The sequence below is a fragment of the Aquila chrysaetos genome, chromosome 8 (assembly GCF_900496995.4).
Source record: "Aquila chrysaetos chrysaetos chromosome 8, bAquChr1.4, whole genome shotgun sequence".
In the NCBI taxonomy this organism is placed as follows: domain Eukaryota; kingdom Metazoa; phylum Chordata; class Aves; order Accipitriformes; family Accipitridae; genus Aquila; species Aquila chrysaetos.
This window is the reverse complement of record NC_044011.1, coordinates 46517532-46535288: the sequence shown is the minus strand read 5'-3', so window position 1 is coordinate 46535288 and position 17757 is coordinate 46517532. Positions and strand designations below refer to the sequence as shown.

At 53.1% G+C, this 17757-nt stretch overlaps 3 protein-coding genes across 16 annotated transcripts; 1 reads left to right on the top strand and 2 right to left on the bottom strand.

Annotated features, from left to right (window-relative positions):
- Positions 1-37: 37 nt before the first annotated feature.
- Positions 38-11173, bottom strand: FAM118B (family with sequence similarity 118 member B). Of its 4 annotated transcripts, XM_030022262.2 has the most exons (9): positions 11094-11173; positions 10608-10653; positions 6405-6482; positions 3995-4247; positions 3376-3603; positions 1965-2093; positions 1325-1610; positions 617-679; positions 38-512 (listed from the first exon to the last, which is right to left on the bottom strand). In XM_030022262.2, exons 3-9 carry the CDS (start codon positions 6473-6475, stop codon positions 499-501), a joined length of 1044 nt encoding a protein of 347 aa, XP_029878122.1. In that variant the 5' UTR covers positions 6476-6482; positions 10608-10653; positions 11094-11173; the 3' UTR covers positions 38-498. The 4 variants fall into 4 exon arrangements, with proteins under 4 accessions (XP_029878122.1, XP_029878124.1, XP_040980991.1 ...); XM_030022264.2 differs by lacking the exons at positions 6405-6482; positions 10608-10653; positions 11094-11173 and adding exons at positions 4616-4634; positions 5848-6276; XM_041125057.1 differs by lacking the exons at positions 6405-6482; positions 10608-10653; positions 11094-11173 and adding an exon at positions 4616-4845 and having other exon boundaries at positions 1325-1529.
- A 203-nt stretch (positions 11174-11376) lies between these two features.
- LOC115344676 (TIR domain containing adaptor protein) lies at positions 11377-17730 on the top strand. Of its 10 annotated transcripts, XM_030022420.2 has the most exons (6): positions 11921-11943; positions 15174-15260; positions 15716-15783; positions 16090-16144; positions 16441-17040; positions 17186-17730. In XM_030022420.2, the coding sequence occupies exons 4-6, from the start codon at positions 16138-16140 to the stop codon at positions 17227-17229; spliced, it is 651 nt and encodes a 216-aa protein (XP_029878280.1). In that variant the 5' UTR covers positions 11921-11943; positions 15174-15260; positions 15716-15783; positions 16090-16137; the 3' UTR covers positions 17230-17730. The 10 variants fall into 10 exon arrangements, 9 of the variants coding, with proteins under 9 accessions (XP_029878273.1, XP_040980992.1, XP_029878275.1 ...); XM_030022413.2 differs by lacking the exons at positions 15716-15783; positions 16090-16144 and adding an exon at positions 11377-11555 and having other exon boundaries at positions 11841-11943; XM_041125058.1 differs by lacking the exons at positions 15716-15783; positions 16090-16144 and adding an exon at positions 11377-11721 and having other exon boundaries at positions 11841-11943.
- LOC115344674 (cryptochrome-2-like) lies at positions 11985-14679 on the bottom strand. 2 transcript variants are annotated; one of them, XM_030022410.2, is made up of 10 exons: positions 14378-14679; positions 14109-14303; positions 13911-14029; positions 13640-13794; positions 13409-13549; positions 13117-13284; positions 12900-13040; positions 12669-12820; positions 12413-12598; positions 11985-12338 (listed from the first exon to the last, which is right to left on the bottom strand). In XM_030022410.2, the coding sequence occupies exons 1-10, from the start codon at positions 14677-14679 to the stop codon at positions 12299-12301; spliced, it is 1599 nt and encodes a 532-aa protein (XP_029878270.1). In that variant the 3' UTR covers positions 11985-12298. The 2 variants fall into 2 exon arrangements, with proteins under 2 accessions (XP_029878270.1, XP_029878269.1); XM_030022409.2 differs by having other exon boundaries at positions 12413-12576.
- Positions 17731-17757: the final 27 nt, after the last annotated feature.

The window sequence follows — 17757 nt, the reverse complement described above, 5'->3', positions numbered from 1 at the left end:
GTTTGAGAGGGCGTGTAAATCACACACCAGCCAAACGTTACGTGAACAGGCCTTTAATACAAGCTTCAACATACAAAATACTGTACAGTATAAAGACAGGACTAGAAAACTAGAGCTTCAAGTAAAAAAAAAAAAAAAAGCGCTCAAGTTTCATTTTTTTTTAATTCAAAGTACAGAATACAAAAGCACTAGGTATGAAATTAGAGGTGGCTGCAGCTCCCTTAGGGAGAACGTGCTCCCCAGGCGCACGCAACCTCGCTAAAAAGACAACTACTACGTTAAACCAGGCGCGTGTCCGTCCGAGGAAGCTCTGCCCTGGCCCCTGTTTCACGCCTGAAGTGTCCCAGCTCAGCTCGGTGCGTGTGGGCAGCGGCTTGACAGCAGTGGGCTTTGCTCTTCCCCTAGACTGGCCTTAAATCGCGCAGGCCTCCCTGGGAGCTGCTGGCTCTGGCTTAGGGAGACCCCGCCGCGGCACAGGTCCTGGGGCGAGTCTGATGCTCAAGTGCTGCATCCTGCAGGAAAGTAAAGGCTCTTCCGAACCTGCCAGAGAGGCCGCTGGACTCCCAGGGAGTTGCAAAGGGGCTAGAAAGCCTCTCACAGCTCGGGAGAGTCTCACCTTTTATCTCGGCGGCGTGGGCAGCGGCAGAGCCGTTCAGCTGTTGTCCCTCCTTAGGCACACCTAGGAGAGAGCAGAGAGCAACGACCGGGTGGAAAGGCAACCCCGAGGTGACTGCGCAGACACGGGGAGCCCGTGCGCAAACAGCAAGCGCTCCCAAGCGATGCGGGCGGCCTGCCGCCCACGTGCAGTAGTTTCACACGACAGGCTTTCCTGGCTGGGTTTTACCCCTCAGAATGCATGCCGGCAAGGCTCTGGCTAGCAAACTCACTTTTCCCCATTTTTATGATTTATTAGCGAGATCTTGTGTATGTTAAAGCATTAGCTCAGGCCAAGTAGCAGGAAGGTCAGCGAGACTGAAATGCTCTTACCGTTCACTAAGAAAGGGAATAAACAACTGCAGCTGCACATGAAAAATAATGTTTGGATGTGTGGGAAGCAACAGAGCTGTTTAAACTACAAGAAGATACAATGATTTTGTAAAAGTAAGCCCCAAATTCAGTTACACTTGCAGACAATTTTTTGGGGAAAAAAAAAATCTTATGGAATAATATAGCATAGATAAGAGGGCCTATTAACAGAGCCTACACTCCAAAGTCCGCAGTGACAGTCAAGATCTGCGCTGTCATATGACAGGATCCCCGAGGTAAGTGTGGAGATGGTGGACGTACGCAGACAGCCATCGCGCACAGCCCGTAACCCCTGTACCTGTTCGACCCCGCGTGGCGATCTCGCTCGTCAGCCTCTCAAAGTACTCGGGCAAGTCTGCGTATTCATCTCCATAGGAAATCACTTTAATCCCTTTGTCCAGCATGTTCTCACGGAGCTTCTTGAACTCATCCACATCTCCCCTCCGTACAAGCATGAAGTGCTCCAGGTCTGACTTGTGCTTGACAGCCTCTAAAAACAGGGCCTGAAACGTGGTGTCATCAACAGTCCAACCACAGCCCAAGAACAGGAATGACTTATTTTCATACAGCTTCTGAATCTCTCGCTTTAAAAAAGGGAAAGATGTTCTCAGTCAAGGCAAGCTTTATCTTCACACGGCACAAGAGACAGCATCTGCCTGATCACTGATGAGGCTCTGCAGGACTGCCATCACTCAATCGTCCTCAACACAAGTGTGGTGAGGTGTTTTTGCAGCTTAGCAGGCTAGAGAATCCATCCCTCCTCTTCTACTTCACAAAATTAAGGACTCTCCCACCACCCTGTGTGAAGCTCAGTCTTTAAACTCAGCTGATTCTATGCCTGGTTAACGTATGGGCATGCCAGGGAAGCGGGAGATGTATACACACAACGTATGGGACCCCAGAGCATGCCCCGCAGAGGGAAGGGAAGGCTGCCTCACCATGACCTCCGTGTTGCGCAGCACGTTCTGGTACCCGGCCGGGTGGAGCACTATGCCGCTGGGGTTGGTGTAAACGCCGTGGATATGCAGGACGCTAAGCTTCCTCTTCTCTTGTGCCCACTCCAGCACCTGCGCAAAACAAACCCCTCCAGAAATGTTAGCGAGTGCATTGTGTCAGCCTCCGTGGTGCTGTTAAAAATGCCATTTTGGGGAAGTGTTTCAAAGAGGCAGCTTCTTCCCCATCTTATCTCCTCAAGAGGTTATGAGTCCATCAGCCTCTACATCACGGCCCATGACTACAGCCTACGGCACTTGTTTGGGTCAACACTTCAGTTGAACGGCGAATGCGATGGGAAGAGACTGAATCAATACACTGGACTCAGCAGAAAAAAGGGAAAAACTCTATAAATACTATGCCAGCATGTTTCTCAAGCCTACAAAGTTTTATTTCTTGGCCCCTCCAGGCTCTGAGAAGCTCTGAGGGAGCTCAACAGCTGACCTTCATTTCAGAAAGCCACTTCCGAGGCTCTTGGTTTACTCCTGCAGACCTTAGCTCGTTTAAGCTTGCAATAATTAGAATGCTTATTTGTAACACTGTAAGTACTTCCAGCCGTGTAGATTAAGAGGTCACGCAGGAAACGTGAAGCACAGAAATGAGTCAGAATGGAAAGAGACCAAGTACCACACAGCACCTACATGTGGCGCGTTTAACAAGCAAACAGAAGGACAAGATGCTCTCCACCAGTAAAACCCACGATGGAAAGATGAGGTGGGCAGGTGGCGAAGAGCTGAGGGTTTCACAGTCTGATTTTCTGCCTGACTGAAGACCTGGGGCAAAAGGAGGGAGGCTTGTGTGAAGTGAGCAGCTACAAATACAAGAGCATGGCAGAAGAAGCTGGAACACACGGAGTGACCCAGCAGGAGCCATCCGACCATTTCAGAAAGAGGACACAGAGCAAGAGGGAAGCCTCGAAGGCTACAGCCCCAAATACGCTCTGTCACAAAAAGCACTCTGCAGCACATTATAAAAATAGAAAGGTCAGCTTTGCGTCTCGCACGGAGTTTCCTGTGAGGGTTAGAAACGTCCACCCAAGCCTTGTGTGGAAGCGAGGCTTGCAGTACTTCAGCGAGGCCAAGCCAGAAGTTTCAAGGACAGAGATCAAAGAAACACCAGGCTTAAGGGCTCCTCCTGAGCAATGGATGTCAGCCAGCAGGCACAGCATTTCAGAAATGAGCATTCGTCTTCATTCCTCTGCTCACTGCCCCAAATGTTTGTCTAGCATCATTTAAATTACTATGAACGTTACAATCCCCTTACGCAGACATGAGGGCACATCCTGCAGCTGCCACTGTCCTGTGCTGTCCCAGCTCAGCCCTGACAGAAAAAAAAAATAGAATCATCATCGTTTACCTTCTTTTCATCAGTCAGGTCAAGAGATTCCAGATGCTTCCCCTGGTGTGCTGCGTACAGTTCCAGCAGGTTATCAAAGTTTGTGGTTAACACAAGCGCCCCATTTTCCATTAAGTGAAGCACAGACTGAAGCAGCTGCTTCCCAGAATCTTCCATTTTAGATTCCAGGTCATCAAACACCTCGTATAAGCAGTCTTTGAAAAAGGTTGAGCGAACATTGCTTGTGCGCTGAGGAGACAGATTAAGATCAGAATCAGGCTTCTTCTAACACTTCGTGCCAAACGACTCAATGAAAAACTACCCGCATATTTCTTGAAGACCTCCACAAAACTATAGGTCCTTGCAAGGTTAACACAGAGCACATATTGCACTGAGGCAGGTACTCCCCCCGCCCAGCATACTCTGAGTGAAATACCCAAAAGCTGGTGTCCACAGCAGAGTTATGTCTCAGGAACCTGGCACAGTAACTGCACTTGTGCACTTGTGGTTCCTTGTAGATAGAGGAATCACTGGAGATGGGGGCATGCTGGAGAATCAAGTTTGGCTATTTCCAAAAGCCAAATCCCATGCTCAGGGCGGGGTACCAAATATTTACATACAGTGCTACAAGCACACTCACCGGAGACAGCTTCTGGATAAGGTCGTGGGCAACATGAACCAAGTTCTTGTCTTCATGGAGACATTTCTGAAACCGTTTGCTCTCTTCATCTTCCAGCAGATCAAAGTCAATAGCAGCATCCAGGAGGGCCTGGATTAACCCCTTCCAAGACTTCAGTGCTGGGACCTGGGGAGCAACCGCTGCACTGATTCCTGTCCCGATCACCAATACAAGTTCCCGAGGCTTCTTGGTTTTGAGGCTTGGCAACAGCTTCCTGCGAGAGGAGAAAGTAGCATAGCTGGTATCATGGTAGATGGAAGGATGTCTCGGGTCGCGGAACATGCAGACCGCGGTCAAAGGAGGTACCCTCTGCCTAAATTTTGAGTCAACATGTCCATTACGGTCCTCTGGTAAACAGAGGCTGGAAGGAACAGCTCGGTATCCTTCAAAGACAGCGCACTGCTCCATGGATCAACATCACAAATGCCCACAATTACAAGGTATGTAATTACAACATATTTGGCAATTGAGTCTGTTACCGAGACAGTTACTGGGGAAGTCAATACTGCCCAGGAAGACTTCCGAAGCAAAGCTAATCCCATGAAAATTTGGAATAAGGGAGGTCTTGTTAATAATAGTTACCTGGAAGCTAGCAGAAAGGCTGGAGACAGTGAAAAAGGTGTGGTGAGCAACATGGAATATGTTGTCAATGGCTGTAGAGACACATACATACTCTTTACGCACCGAGACAAAGCATGCATAGGACCCCCACGCCGGGAGTCAACACAACCGTGACTGCGCCTGCTTTAAATAAGGTGCTAAAGAGGGGCCTGAAGACAGCAGCCCCATTCATCCCAGCACAAAAGGAAGGAAGCGGAGGCTTCCTCCCAGCTCTGCCCTGGAGAGGACCTTCCCACCTCCTGGCCCCTCTTTGCTGAGAAGACCCCTCAGCGGGATGTTGCTGTACCAGAAATCCCTTCCCTGTCATGCTTGCAACATAAGCGGGATGCTCGAGGCCAATCTTTTGGAAACCCAGATGATGGAAAGAGTCTCACGAAAGTGCTGCGTGGCTATATTCTCCTTCCTCCTCCTCCCCTCTTCCTTATTTTCCTAGCTTTATAGCTGCACAGTGCTTTTAAATTTGACATTTATTATTTATTAAGCAGGTGTGCTTCTCCTCATCATGCCTTGCCTAGTGTCAAGCTGCTTTTCTGAAGCAGAGGACTGGCTGCAGCTTCCCGGAGGATGGAAGCAGCAGCCCAGAGAGGCAGCTCATTTGGAAGGAATGTTTTTTATCTGCAAACACGTGATATTTAGTGAGAAGAGGAAAGGAAACCGACACCACACAGATGGAGCTTTGCCTTCCCTCCACTACTGCCTACAAAAACAGACAAGTTAACCCTTCTCTTTAGGAGGTCTTCACTGTTAGTGGTGATAAATGGGTTTTAATTTTGGGACTGCAAGCCTCACACGCAAAGAATAAATTAGTATTCATGCTAATGAGCTAGTATAAAAACACAACCAGAAACCTAGGCACTGAAGTCCAAAATAATAACAAATACCCAAGTCTTAACATCCTATGCAACACCTCTGAAAGAGGCATTCTGTTCCCATGCTGATAAATGCCCTTGTTTCTACCCTGATATCCTCAGCAAGGAAAAAACAGTCTCCCGGCCTCTTTTCTGCTCATTCCACACTCACTGGATCAACCTTGAGACCAGGGTTCCCTCACAGAAACTATTCTCCAGCCCTCCATAACTCGTAAATAAATCAGGTTAGTGGAAGACAAGTCCCTAGATGAATTAGCTGCTCATTCGCAGATGGCAATGCCTTAATTTCTGAGCCCATGCTATCACAGCAGCCACAGTACCAACCTTGGATGGAAAGAAGTGTGGGTATGCCCCAAGTTAGCATCATGCTCAGGTCCCCGCTTGGAGAACTGTAAGACGACTTACTTATTAGTATGAGGAGCCTCCAGAGTGGAATTATTTAGCCTTTACCTGCAGCAAAAGCGTACTAATTTGAGTAATTGCCCGTCCTCCCGGGAACCGCCATCCAACTCAAGTGAAGAAGCATGACCACCGCATCTGACGTGACCCTACGTGTGGACAGGACCTGAGCTAGGGTTAACACCGATCAAAACCACGGAGACAGTACAGTAAAAAACAGCTTTCTGTGCAACCACGCATCCTGGCTTAGGGGTTAAAAAAAAAAACCAGCAGCAAAGTACGTTCTGGGCATTAAGGTCTTTGTTCCATGCACCGCAGGAAAACACAGGGCATAGCTAGAGACAGCGCGCTTTTCTTGGATCAGCAACCAAAATGACTCCTGGAGCTTGGTGCCAAGTGTCATGCTCTTTAAAGAACAATGCAAGATTACAGAAAAAGCTCTTATTATTAGAAGACATTCACTGGAGTATAATTAAATTTACCTGGGCTTTTTTGCAGGTGGCATTCCATCTTCCAACAACGTTTCTTTACCCAGGCTCACGGTAGAAGCCATCCAGTTTCTATAGTAGACAAATCACCACAAGCAAAGTCACTACATACATGCAACATGATGTGTAACAGACCACAGTTTTTTTCTCGAGCCAGCTTTTCAGGGGCAGATAAATACTGGGTTTTGTTATCTTTACGAGATCACCTTCGGACCAAGAATTGCACCTTTTTGTTTCTGAACTTTGCCCCACAGCTCTCATCCACCTCCTTAACTTCCTTTACAATGAAGCTTGATAAAATCGTAGGGCTGTTTTGTACAAAACCGGGTTGCAGTCGCCACTGGCAGACCACTGTTTGCCAGACCCTTCATTTCACCTTGGCCATTCATCTTTGCCTCAGAGCCTACATCTCGGAGCACGTGCTCCCCCCCTTCCAAGGCAATGCCTGTTAGCAAACTTGCTGCTTGGGAAAACAGCGGGAGGGAAGAAAGACAAAAAGATTTTTGTTGGCTACAAAAAGCCACCGAGAGCATTTCATTCTCTGGTGATGAAAGAAGGATTATCCGTCCCACCATACGTCTACAGGCGGTGGGATGTGACCTTAAAGCCCACGGAAAGGAAGTTCTATGTCTGAGAACTCTTTCAACAGCCCATGACATAAAATACAAAAGGTCTGCCAGCACACGGTCCTTTCCCACTCTGCCTCTCCAAAATAAGACTATTAAAAGGGAAGGAAAGCAGACGGAACTGTTCACCCTTACCCATTTTTTCTTGCCAATTGTAATGAAGAGTCCAGCAAAAATTCTGGTAGGCAGACTTTTGCCAAAAGGCAACGCTGCGCAGGAGCTGCTGGCCCCAAATCACAGTTTTTTACAGGTTTTGCAGCCTTGGTGAGACCTGAGTGTTTGTTCTACGAATGAGATGCCTGCAATTGCTTCACTGCAGCAAAGCAGCAGCACTGACAGGAGATACACAGGGCAACTCTTTGCAGGTATGAAATCTCAGCTGGGCTGCAAACGTTGGCAGGGATCATTTAAGAAATCTAGATATCCATCATCTTTCAATGCTGGATGATGAAAACAGGGCACACCGACTCTTGCAGATGCTCAGATACAGTATGCCTGCCAGCCTTTCACTTCTGACCACTTCTGAAAACTTTATCATTACAATAATAATATATAATTATTATAACAATAGTATAATAATATTATAACACCTCAGAGAGCTGGTCTTCACAACCTGCCTCCTGAAACACCACTTAGCATATGCTGCCTGTCATCTCAAATAATCAGATTTTTATTTTACTGTAGAGCCCCGATTTTGGATAAAAGTTTCAAAACGCATTTAGCAGGCGAGGAACCAGGCTCCAGCCGACTGCTTGTACCTCCCAGTTTTACACCCTCCGTGCTTGCAAGGCTGAGCCTCCTCCATTGCGCACCCTTTTGAACATTGTACCCTGTGTTTTTCCAACCTGCCATCAAGCCCGAAAGCACTTTGACGAAGTTCTGACAACAAAACTCTGCACCCCTCCTGCCCCGCAAATGCCTGCAAGCATCAGGCCATGGGGTGAACCATTTCGGGGAGTTAAACCACTGGAAAAACATCTGCTCAGGAGCGGTGTCTCTCGGGGAGGCAGGAGAATCCGTTGGACACATGATCAGTCAGGCGGTAACATCAAACTCACCCCCAGAGAATACAGCCAAGCACGGTCAGGATGGAAAACATCAAGGGGGAAAAAAAACCCTCTTTTTTTCCTTTCCAGTAGAGTAAGATCTCTCATTTTGGATTAGCTGATTCTTCTGGAAGAACAGGCTGCTTCCACAAAGCCAGCCAAATTTTAATTCATGGTGCAAAGACACTTTAGACGAGCTCGGGACTAAAGCACGTAACCTTCATTAACTGGAATATTTAAGAAGGAAGTTTGTGTAAAGCAACATGCTGAACTCCCACTGCTGTCCAGGTCTGCCCTCAATCCCCTCCAAGGCAGCACACCTAGCAGCCAAAGGTAAAACCTTCCCCACTTTCTCCACTGGCTTAGTTTAGGGATCTAATTTAAGTTTATATTAGCTTTAGATTTACCTGCCAAGTCTCAAATATCAAGTCTGTTTATAAACTCCTGCTGAGGCCTTCCCCCATTTTGCTTGTTCACCTGCTTGAGCACTGCTCCCATTTCGCTCATCCTACACATTCGCATTACTTTAAACAGCAGAAATGGAGTCATCAATTCAATTTTTAAGCGCCTCTAAAGCACTAAGGACATTTAAAAAGTCATTTTGAACTTAGGAAAAACCACCTTTTATAATTATAGCTACCAAGAAATGGTTGTCTAATATCATGAACTTCAACCTTCATTTCTATTTAATGCAGATAGCCAAAAAGAAAAAAAAAAAAACTATCAGAAATAATGTCTAGTCTTCTCCTGTCTCCAAAAATGTTCTTATTTCTGTTCAGAACAAGTCTTGGAGATTCAGCCAAGAAACATAAACCTCCAGATTTTAGGCCTGGGGAGAAGCTCTGCTCTCCACGGGGACAGATCATGCCGGCACGGTCGAGGTAACCGAAATTAAACAGTGTTACCTCAGAGTGTGGCACCACTGCTGCAGGGAAAAAAAGTGCCAAGGGGACCCTGCAGTACCTGGCCGTGCTGTGTACGCAGGTGCCACGAAGGAGAGGGAGCGATGGGCACTTACAAGATAAGAAGCCTCTCTCCAGTCTTCCTCCTCAAGATGTCGGGAACTTTCCAGCTATTTAGACTACAGGGAGTCGGAGAAAGCGTAAACATCAAACTCTGTGGGTTCTTGGCTCGGCTGCCCCGTTATCCTGTCACAGCGCTGTCTCTCATCGCTTTTACTAATGGTACCGTGCTTACAGAGTCCCTGGATAGGTTTGCAGTGTTCTCCTTCACCCTCCACACTGAAGAAATAAATTAATTTATCTTAAAGCCTTTGAGGTACATATTTCAGCATTATCTTTAAACGATGCCCAAGTCACCAACACTGAATAAAGCTAACCACAACAATTCCATATGTAATATAAAGAAGACACATCCAGCTGCCCAAAACACAAAGATGTATCCCAGCCAAACCCAAGCGCCTAAAGAAAGCCTATGTCAAATTAATGCTGGCGCTCACATAGAGTGTGTATTTACATTGCCATAACTCTACAAAACAGGACTATCCCGCTCAGTCAACGTCAGACCCCAGCCTTCAGAACCACCCCAGGAAATTAATGAGACATTTTCTCCGCTGACTCACCACCAAAGGAGATGGGGAAGTCACTGTGGACGCCCTTTGACTGTCTCCATGCTCAGCAGCTAACACACAAGTAAAGCTACACCTGCACCTGAACGTTTAAAGCTTAAGCAAAGTAAAAACTGTGCGCTTCCAGCTCAATGTTGGAAGAGGGGCTTCTCTGGAACAGCCCTCTCAAATTATATAAAGAAGCAAGCACAAATTCATTGCTCATCAATTATTTTTAGCTTCTTTTGAGTGCTGAGAAGAACTACCACCACTGAGGGCATAATTCAGATCTCCTTTTTAAATTAAGGGGCTTTAAGATGTTGGGATAAGACAAATGTTAAGTTACAGTTTAAAACCCGCTATGTGTCAGCTAGAAGAATCCGAAAGGATGTTTATGAGTTGTCCCTGGCTGATTCCCAAGCTCTGTCTCTCCACGTGGGAGTCGCAACCGGAGCAGGCCTGCATGGCTCGTCAAAACTGCCCCAGAAAGGCTTCAGGGATAATGGGGACCAGCAGCGTAGGGAAAACGAGCCCTGTTTCTATTCGCGCCGACGTTACGAACACAAGATTCAGCCTCCTCGGATGCGAGTTAAAATATGCCAGAGGTTTTTATTTAATGCTGTGATTCTCCACGCGCTTCGAGCTCCCACCGGCTTCGTGAAAAACGAGAGGGAGCCACAGAGCGAAGCCTGGAAGAGGCCTGCATCCCCAGAAACTCACACACTGGAGCCTGCATTGTCTGACAGGCGCCAGGCCAAGGCGTTCAGACGTAGGCTGCCTTCGGTCTGCCCGATTTAAGCCCCAGCAGACGAGGCAGCGGGGCGGCTCTCAGGCAGGCCATTCTGCACACAGAGCTGGCTTTCCAAGAGCGTTTCTGGGAAGCAAACCGGGCCGGACATGCTGCCGAGGGTGGCGGGGGTTTGCACCTTCAGGGATGCCCGGCGCCTTGAAGCCTTACCTTTCCTCTCTGCTGCGCCCCCTCCTCGCCCCCTCTCACGCTAAACCTGAGGGAAAAGCAAGAACACTGTACTTCAGCAGGCAGGGAGGAGGCCGAGGCTCCTTCTCGGGGGGATAAACGCCCAAGAAAATGGATTTTCAAGAGGGCAACGGCGCAGGGTGGGGGGTGTCTCACAGAGCTGAGGTAAAGCTGGGTCCCCCCACCATCCCCGCCATAAAGCGGCCGCCCCTCGGGCTCACCCCCGGCCCCCTACGGTCCCCGGGCAGCCCCGCAGCCCCCTCGGGGGGTGTGTGTGTGTGTGGGGGGGGAACGGGACGGGACACAGCGGGACGGAGCTCCCGCCGCTCCCCACCGCGGCGGACCTCGGGGCTCCCCTCATGGCGGCGGCGGCCGCCTTCCCCGCAGACACGCGCGCGCGACCCCCCCGCCCGCTGTCGCCATGGCGACGCGCTTCCCCCCCCCCCCCCCACCCCGCCCCGCACGCACCTGGCGCCGCGCGCCCGGCCCCATGAGGAGACGCCCGGCCGCCCCGCCCCGCCCTCCTCGGCGCGGCGGCGGCGGGCGGGGAGACGGGAAGGGATTGGCCCGCCCCCTTCTGCGCCGTCCTCTCATTGGATCGTAGCGGAAGAGGAGGGATTATCGCTTTTCCGCCGGCTGGGAGGGGAGGGAGGAGAGGCGCTTGCGCGAGAGTTCACCTCTGTTCTCGCGATGCTTCGCGACGCTATAAAAGGCGGCGGGCGCATGCGCCTGGCAGTTGGCGCCCGTGGTCGGCGCGGGGGGGTGGTGTGGTGGTCGTCGTCTGTCGGGTCGCGGTGTGAGAGGCCGGGGGGGGGGGGGGCTTGTGGGTGCGACTGTGCCCCGTTTCCCCTCAGGGGCCTTCTTTCCGCGAGTTCCTTCCACAAGCTGCTTGGGTTCGTGTCTGTGCGGCAGCGTCTCCAGCCTTGTGAGGTAGTAAAGCAGTGCTTGGCCCTAGCTGGCCGCCGTAATGCTTTCAGGCGTCTGCGTGAAGGAGTTTGGGTGTATTTCGAGCTTTTCGGGAAGAGCAGCTGTTCTCTGGCTTTCAGGGTGGCTGTGTATTGCTTTGTATTGGCGCCATAATTGAAGTGTGTTGATGGTGGGTGTGTTTAGCGGTTAAAGCAGGCTTATTTTCTCATGTGAACACCTTTCTGGGGGCTAGCTTTGCCCCTGCCTTGCGCTCACCTTAGCCTCAACCCATCTCCTCATACTCTGCAGGCAATGGAGTAAGCAGCAGGCTTCCCTGTGATGACCAGCCCAGTGACACCGTACCCAAAACGCAGTTGTGCTGCTGGGAGACTTCCATGTGGTGCTGCTGCTGGTGGGTCAAGGCATGTGGTGAATCAAACTGTGATTTCTTAATTACTCTGCTCCCTTTAATAATGATTATATTACCACTGAGGTAGGGGTGGAGGTTGATCCAATGGGGTGTTGTCCCTTGGGGACTCAGGTTTGCGGGGCGGCGTTTGCCCTCTGGGGCACATCCTTGGGTGGGGAGTTGGTTTTTGGGGTGGTGGCAGCATCGAAGTCACCGGTCTTGGGGTAGGAGAGGGGAAGGGATTAATGCGAGGCAGTTGAGCGAAATGGGTCAAAACGGGACAAGTGGTGCCTGACCCACGGCTGGGTGTCCCTGTGGGGGTCAGTGCTGCTCAGCCTTGGGCTTTTTCCTTCGTGATTCAGCTACTGAGGGGCCAGCTGGTTGTTCCCGCTTGGTGCCTGGAGGAGAGGAAGGCAGCTGGAGTGGCGGCAGGGTACAAGGGGAGCTTGGTGCCTCCTGGGGGATTCGTTACCTTTCTGGGCGCGGGCCGCCTTCATGCGCCCCAGATTCCTCTTGCTCACCGCCCCGTGCTCCACGATGGGCTGGGGGGTAGTGGGTGCCCACCAAGCAGCCTGCCTGTTCTTGCACAGCCCGTGGTGCTTTCCACGGTTCGTAGATGTACTTGGCGGGGAAGTCCTTGAGGACAGGGAGGTATTTTCTACGGCGAGGGGTCAAAGCCAGCAGGGAGGCCGCCTCCCATTTCACATGGCTTTGGGTTTTGCGCCTACCGAATGTATGCCCCGTCCCGGTCTGTCTTCTTGCCGAAGGCGACGGGTGAGTAGATGTGGAAATATCGGTGGAAGAAGGCACTGCCTGACAGCCACAGCCAGTTGCCGGCATTGAGGGACCAGTCAGCGTCCAGCAGGAGCTCCTCAAAGACCTGTGGGACACTGTGATGGCATGGGGACGGGGTCCCCAAGAGCCCAGTGGGCACTGGTGGGTGTTGGGGGAGATCTGACCTTCAGCCCTTCTTCCCAGGAGATCCAAAGGTCCCCGCGGGTGAGGAAGCAGGCAACGGCATGCCGAGCAAGGTGGTGGATCCAGCCCTCGGTGCGCAGCTGGGTCATGATGGCGTCGATGAAGGGGTAGCCTGTCTGGCCCTGGTGTGGGGTGCTGGGGTCAGGGGTGTGTTTTTTGGGGGTCAAAGGACTCGGGACTTATCACTGAGGGAAATACCTCCCTCCAGGCACGGAGGTGCTGGGGGTTGTTGTCCCAGTCGACCTGCAGGCAGATGGGGTTGCTGACCATCCTGTCAAAATTGGGGATGCCAGCGCCGGCAGTGTAGAAAAATTCCCTCCAGAGGAGCTGCCCGTGCAAGGAGACAGGGGGCTGGGAGTGCTCCCGCTGCTGGCAAAGGCAGGATCAGCCCCTCTGGCTGGGCTGGCCCCTGTCTTCTCCAGCCCCCCACCCCTTCTGCAGGGTCCCTCTGGCTCAACCTCTGCCCAGCACCCCAAAAATGCTGCCTCACCCCCTGGTAGACTTCGTGCAGCCACCACCAGAAGGTGCGGACCGATAGGCAGCCGAATTTGAGGTAGGGGCTGAGGACTGTGGTGCTGGGGCTCAGCGAGGTGGGCTCTGTCTCGGGCTTCTTGAAGCTGCACAGCCAGGCCTGAATGGGGGGGACACACAAGGATCATGTTTTGGGATGGGGGGAGGCAAAGCAGCCCTGAAATTATGGTGATGGGTGCTGAGCACTGACCGTCCTGTCCATGAGTGCGTTGAGCCGGGCGAGTGCTGCTCTCTCCCCGCCGGGGTAGAGGTGAGGACCCACCTCGGTGGGGTCCTGGCCCAGCTCCTCCAAGGTGGGGACCCCGTACTCGGTGTCATGGCTGACCTGGCATGGGGTGTGGCAGCCTGGGGTGCCATGTACGGTGAGGCTGTGACAGCCATCACTCCACTCCAGGGTGAACAGTGAGGGAGACGCTGACCCAGCTTTGTGCTCTACCACCCCACGTCCACCCCATGCTCACCCTGGAGGTGCTCCAATGTGAGTGTCGGGGCTGGCTTCTCCGGGGGTCCGAGGGATGCCAGGAGGCTCTGCAGGCCCTTGTAGGTCAGGGGGGCTTTGCCATCGTTCAAGGCAAGGACTCTGAGGTGGGAGAGGGAGGGACACGCTCGGCACCGGGTCTGGATCCCCTGTACCCTGAGGGACAGCGCCAGGCACCCACCTCTCGGTGTCGTAGAGGGTGTGGGACACCTCCTGGATCACCTCCACGCCGTGCCGTTCCGCCAGCTTGGCCACGGTGGCATCGCGCCGGCGGGCAGAGGGTTCGGTGTCCACCTCGAAGGTCAACCGTGTTGTCCCCCAGGCATGGAAGAGACAGGGGAACACCTCCTCTGGGCAGCCCTGCACCACGAACAGCCTGCCGGGGAACCGGGTGGGCACGAATCCCCTCGAGACCCCACCAAATCCCTCGGGGATGGCACCGGGACTCACCTGGAGCCCATTTCCTGCAGGCTCCCATCCAAGTCCCGCAGGGCATCGAGGAGGAACCGCCAGGCGTTGGTGCCTGCGCGGCTGCTGGATGGGTCGAGGATGAAGAGGGGATGAAGGTGGCGGCAATCGGTGGCCGCTGCCAGCAGCGCCGGGTTGTCGTGCAGCCGGAGACCTTTCCGAAACCAGTGGATAGAGCTGTGCTGCATGGCTGGGGGGGTCCAGGGGGGATGCAACCTGGGAAAGGAGAGATGGGGGTGGATTTTTGGGGGAAAAAAATGCCTCGTTTGGTAAATGTAACTCATAAAATAAGTGGGAGCGGCAGAGATGGACCCATCTGGTGTCTGGTTATAAAACCAGGGAGGGAAATGGGTCTGGGCTTGCTGGCGTGCACTGGCGAGGGCTGGGTGCGGTGACGCCTGCCTGGTGATAGCATCTGGCTGGTGGCGGATGTGGGAGGGAGGCCCCAGGGAGGGCAGGCTTCCCGGCCCCACAGGATCACGGCAGACTTCCCCTGCCGGCACTTCCGCATGCCCAGGCAGAGCCCGGACCTGCCAGCAAGTAGGGGGGTGTTGGGGGGGCCAGGGGAACAGGCAGTGGAGGGTCGGGGCAGCTCCTCCACTCCGTCCCTGGGAAAGCTGGTGGGTGCCCATGTCCTCCCCTCCACACTGGGGTTGCTCTGTTGGGAACTGGCTCCGGATGGGGAAGCTGTAAGGATGGCTGAGTCTCACCATTTGCTGTGGATCCCATTAGGTTCCAGAGTGAACGTGCTGCATCCTACCTCTCCTTTCCCACCTAGGCAATCCTGGAAGATCTTCCTCCTCACTGAACCCAGGGGCTGATGCATCCCCCTTCCCTGCTCCGGTGCCTGACTCCTGCATCCCAGGTAGGCATCCCCCAAATTTCCCCCCTACCGTTCACCATCCATGCTTGTCATTCAAGCCATGCTCGAGCTTTTCGCTATTACTAACTGGGGGCTCGCTTGGGGAGTGTGGTTTCCGTGGGTGCGCCGGACCCTTGCCAGCATTTGCTGCAGTCCTGCTCCGTTTTTGGGGTGGGGGAAAGGCTTCAGTGTGACTTGAGATGTTTTATTTTGGAAGGGGTGATGTAAGCAGTGGAAAATGGCAGCGACGTTTTCTCCTGGGGCTTGTCCCTGCCCCATCACTTCTCCTGGGCACCCCAGACTGTGCCGGGAGCATGATGCCAAGGTGTAGGCCTGGCGTGAGCTGGCAAGGGATGGGCAGGCATCACTGAGGACATATGGATCTGGACATCACCCCAGCTGTCTGGTTTGTCAGCAGCTGGTTGATCCCCACTGATCCTCGCTTCTCCCCTCTGCAGGATCCTTTCCCTGCTGCTGGGAATGAGGGTTTCTCCTGCCTGTCAGCTCTCAGCCTCACTCGCTGCAGGTTTGTATCTCCATTGGAGAGAGCTGGTAATGAGCAGTAGAAGTGCAGGCAGGCAGGAGGGCTGCTGGAGCCACTGCTTCCAGCCCTGCTTGAGGTTGAAACGCTCCTTCCTGGTAAATTTTGGGGTAGTGGATGTGGAAAACCCTGCTGGGGTGATTTTTGGGGCGGCAGGTGAGCACCCCAGAGCTGTGTGTCCCTGGAATAAACCCTGCTGAGCTCCTGGGGCTGAGACCTGCCGCAGGGCAGTTGCTGCTCTCCTAATTTCTTTTTTTTTTTTTTTTTCCCCTCTTTTTTTTCTGCTGGCAGGAGAGGTTTCATGCCGGTGATCGGTGGCTGAGCAGCGTGCTGCCCACTATGGCCAGTGAGTCTGGGCTGGGTTCGTGCCAGGGGTGATAAACCCTCTGGCTCTATCCCCTCCCCACTGAAACACAAGGGTGCCCGTGGGCTGCTCGCCATGATGCAATAGCATCTGGATTTTGGCAATAGCCAAGGTTTTAGAGGCTGGGCTGGTTTTTGGGGGGTCAGGGTGAGATCCTGCCTGGCGGTTTCCATCTGGAGGTGTCCTGCTGAGCCGGCGATGCCATGCAAGCCCCTTGGGAAGCCTGGGGGGAGTGCTGAGCCCCCCCAAACCTCACCACAGTCTCTCTGACTCTACAGGCTGGTTTAGGCGGCTTCTACACAAGCCCAAGCCCAGGTCAGTGGAGAGCAGTCTCAACGCCAGCCGCTCTGCTTCATCTTCGCCTTCCTCCTCCTCATCCTCTGCTGAGAGCTCTGGTGCTTCTCCCAGCACGAGCCTGGCCAGGTCCGTCCGCTCATCACCCATGTTGGACATCAACGCCTCGGGCAGTGCCCGGTGGGCCAAGAGCTATGATGTCTGCATCTGCCACAGCGAGGTGGACCTGGAGCTGGTGGAGGAGCTGGTGTCCTACCTGGAAGGTCAACCCGAAAGCTTCCGTTGTTTCCTCCAGCTGCGGGACGCGGCACCAGGAAGCGCGGTGGTGACGGAGCTGTGCGACGCCGTGCAAAACAGCCACTGCTGGGTCATGCTCATCACCCCTGGCTTCCTCCGGGACCCTTGGTGCAAGTACCAGATGCACCAGGCTTTGGCCGAAGCTCCGATGGCCAACGGGCGCACCATCCCGGTGTTGAAGGATGTGGATCGGAAGGATTATCCCAAGGAGCTGCGAAACCTCTACTACATCTACATGGCGCTGAAGGAGAACAGCTTCAGGCAGATCAGGGACACCATCACACGCTGTGAGTATGCTGTGGGATGGCGGTGAAACGTTGCTCCGGTGGGGTAGAGACCATGGGAAGGGACCAGATTCTGTAAATTTATTTAAATAGTTCATTTTTTTTAGATGAATGGGTTGCTAATGGGGCTCATTCGCTGCCTCCACAGACCTCCAGGAGCTGTGCCGGAGCTCAACAAGCAGGATGGAGTAGTGCCAGGAGCAGGCAGAGGCATCCCTGCGGGCGTTTCGGAGCTGCCGCTGCCGGATCTGGATGCGGCCACATCCTGATGGACCTCACGCAGGAGGGTGAAGCCGAGCTGCTTGGACCAGACTTGGGAGCCGAAGATGGGGACGTCCCCACATGCATGGAGGGGGGGACAGCGGTGTGGAGCCTGCTGCGTCCTGCTGATGCTACGGTGGCCAAAACCCCTTCGGTGGGGACGGGGACATCCTCTGGCAGGTCCCTGCTGCTCGTCATGCAAACACTAAGCTCTGTTGTTTGGGGGGGTGGTCCAGGGGGTCTTCAGAGCTTCTTGTGCCGGTGTCCCCTCGGGGTCAGAACCGGTCCTGGGGGGGCGCTGGATCCCCAGTAAGCTGACATGACGCCTGCCCTACAGTGCTGGGCTGCGGGTGGGAAGAGGAGGGGCAGGTGCCAGTGGTGTCTTTGCACGGGTTTGTTGGGACTATGAAAATGCAGAAGGTTTAAATTTTGGGTTGTGTTTTTCTTTTCTCTTTTTTT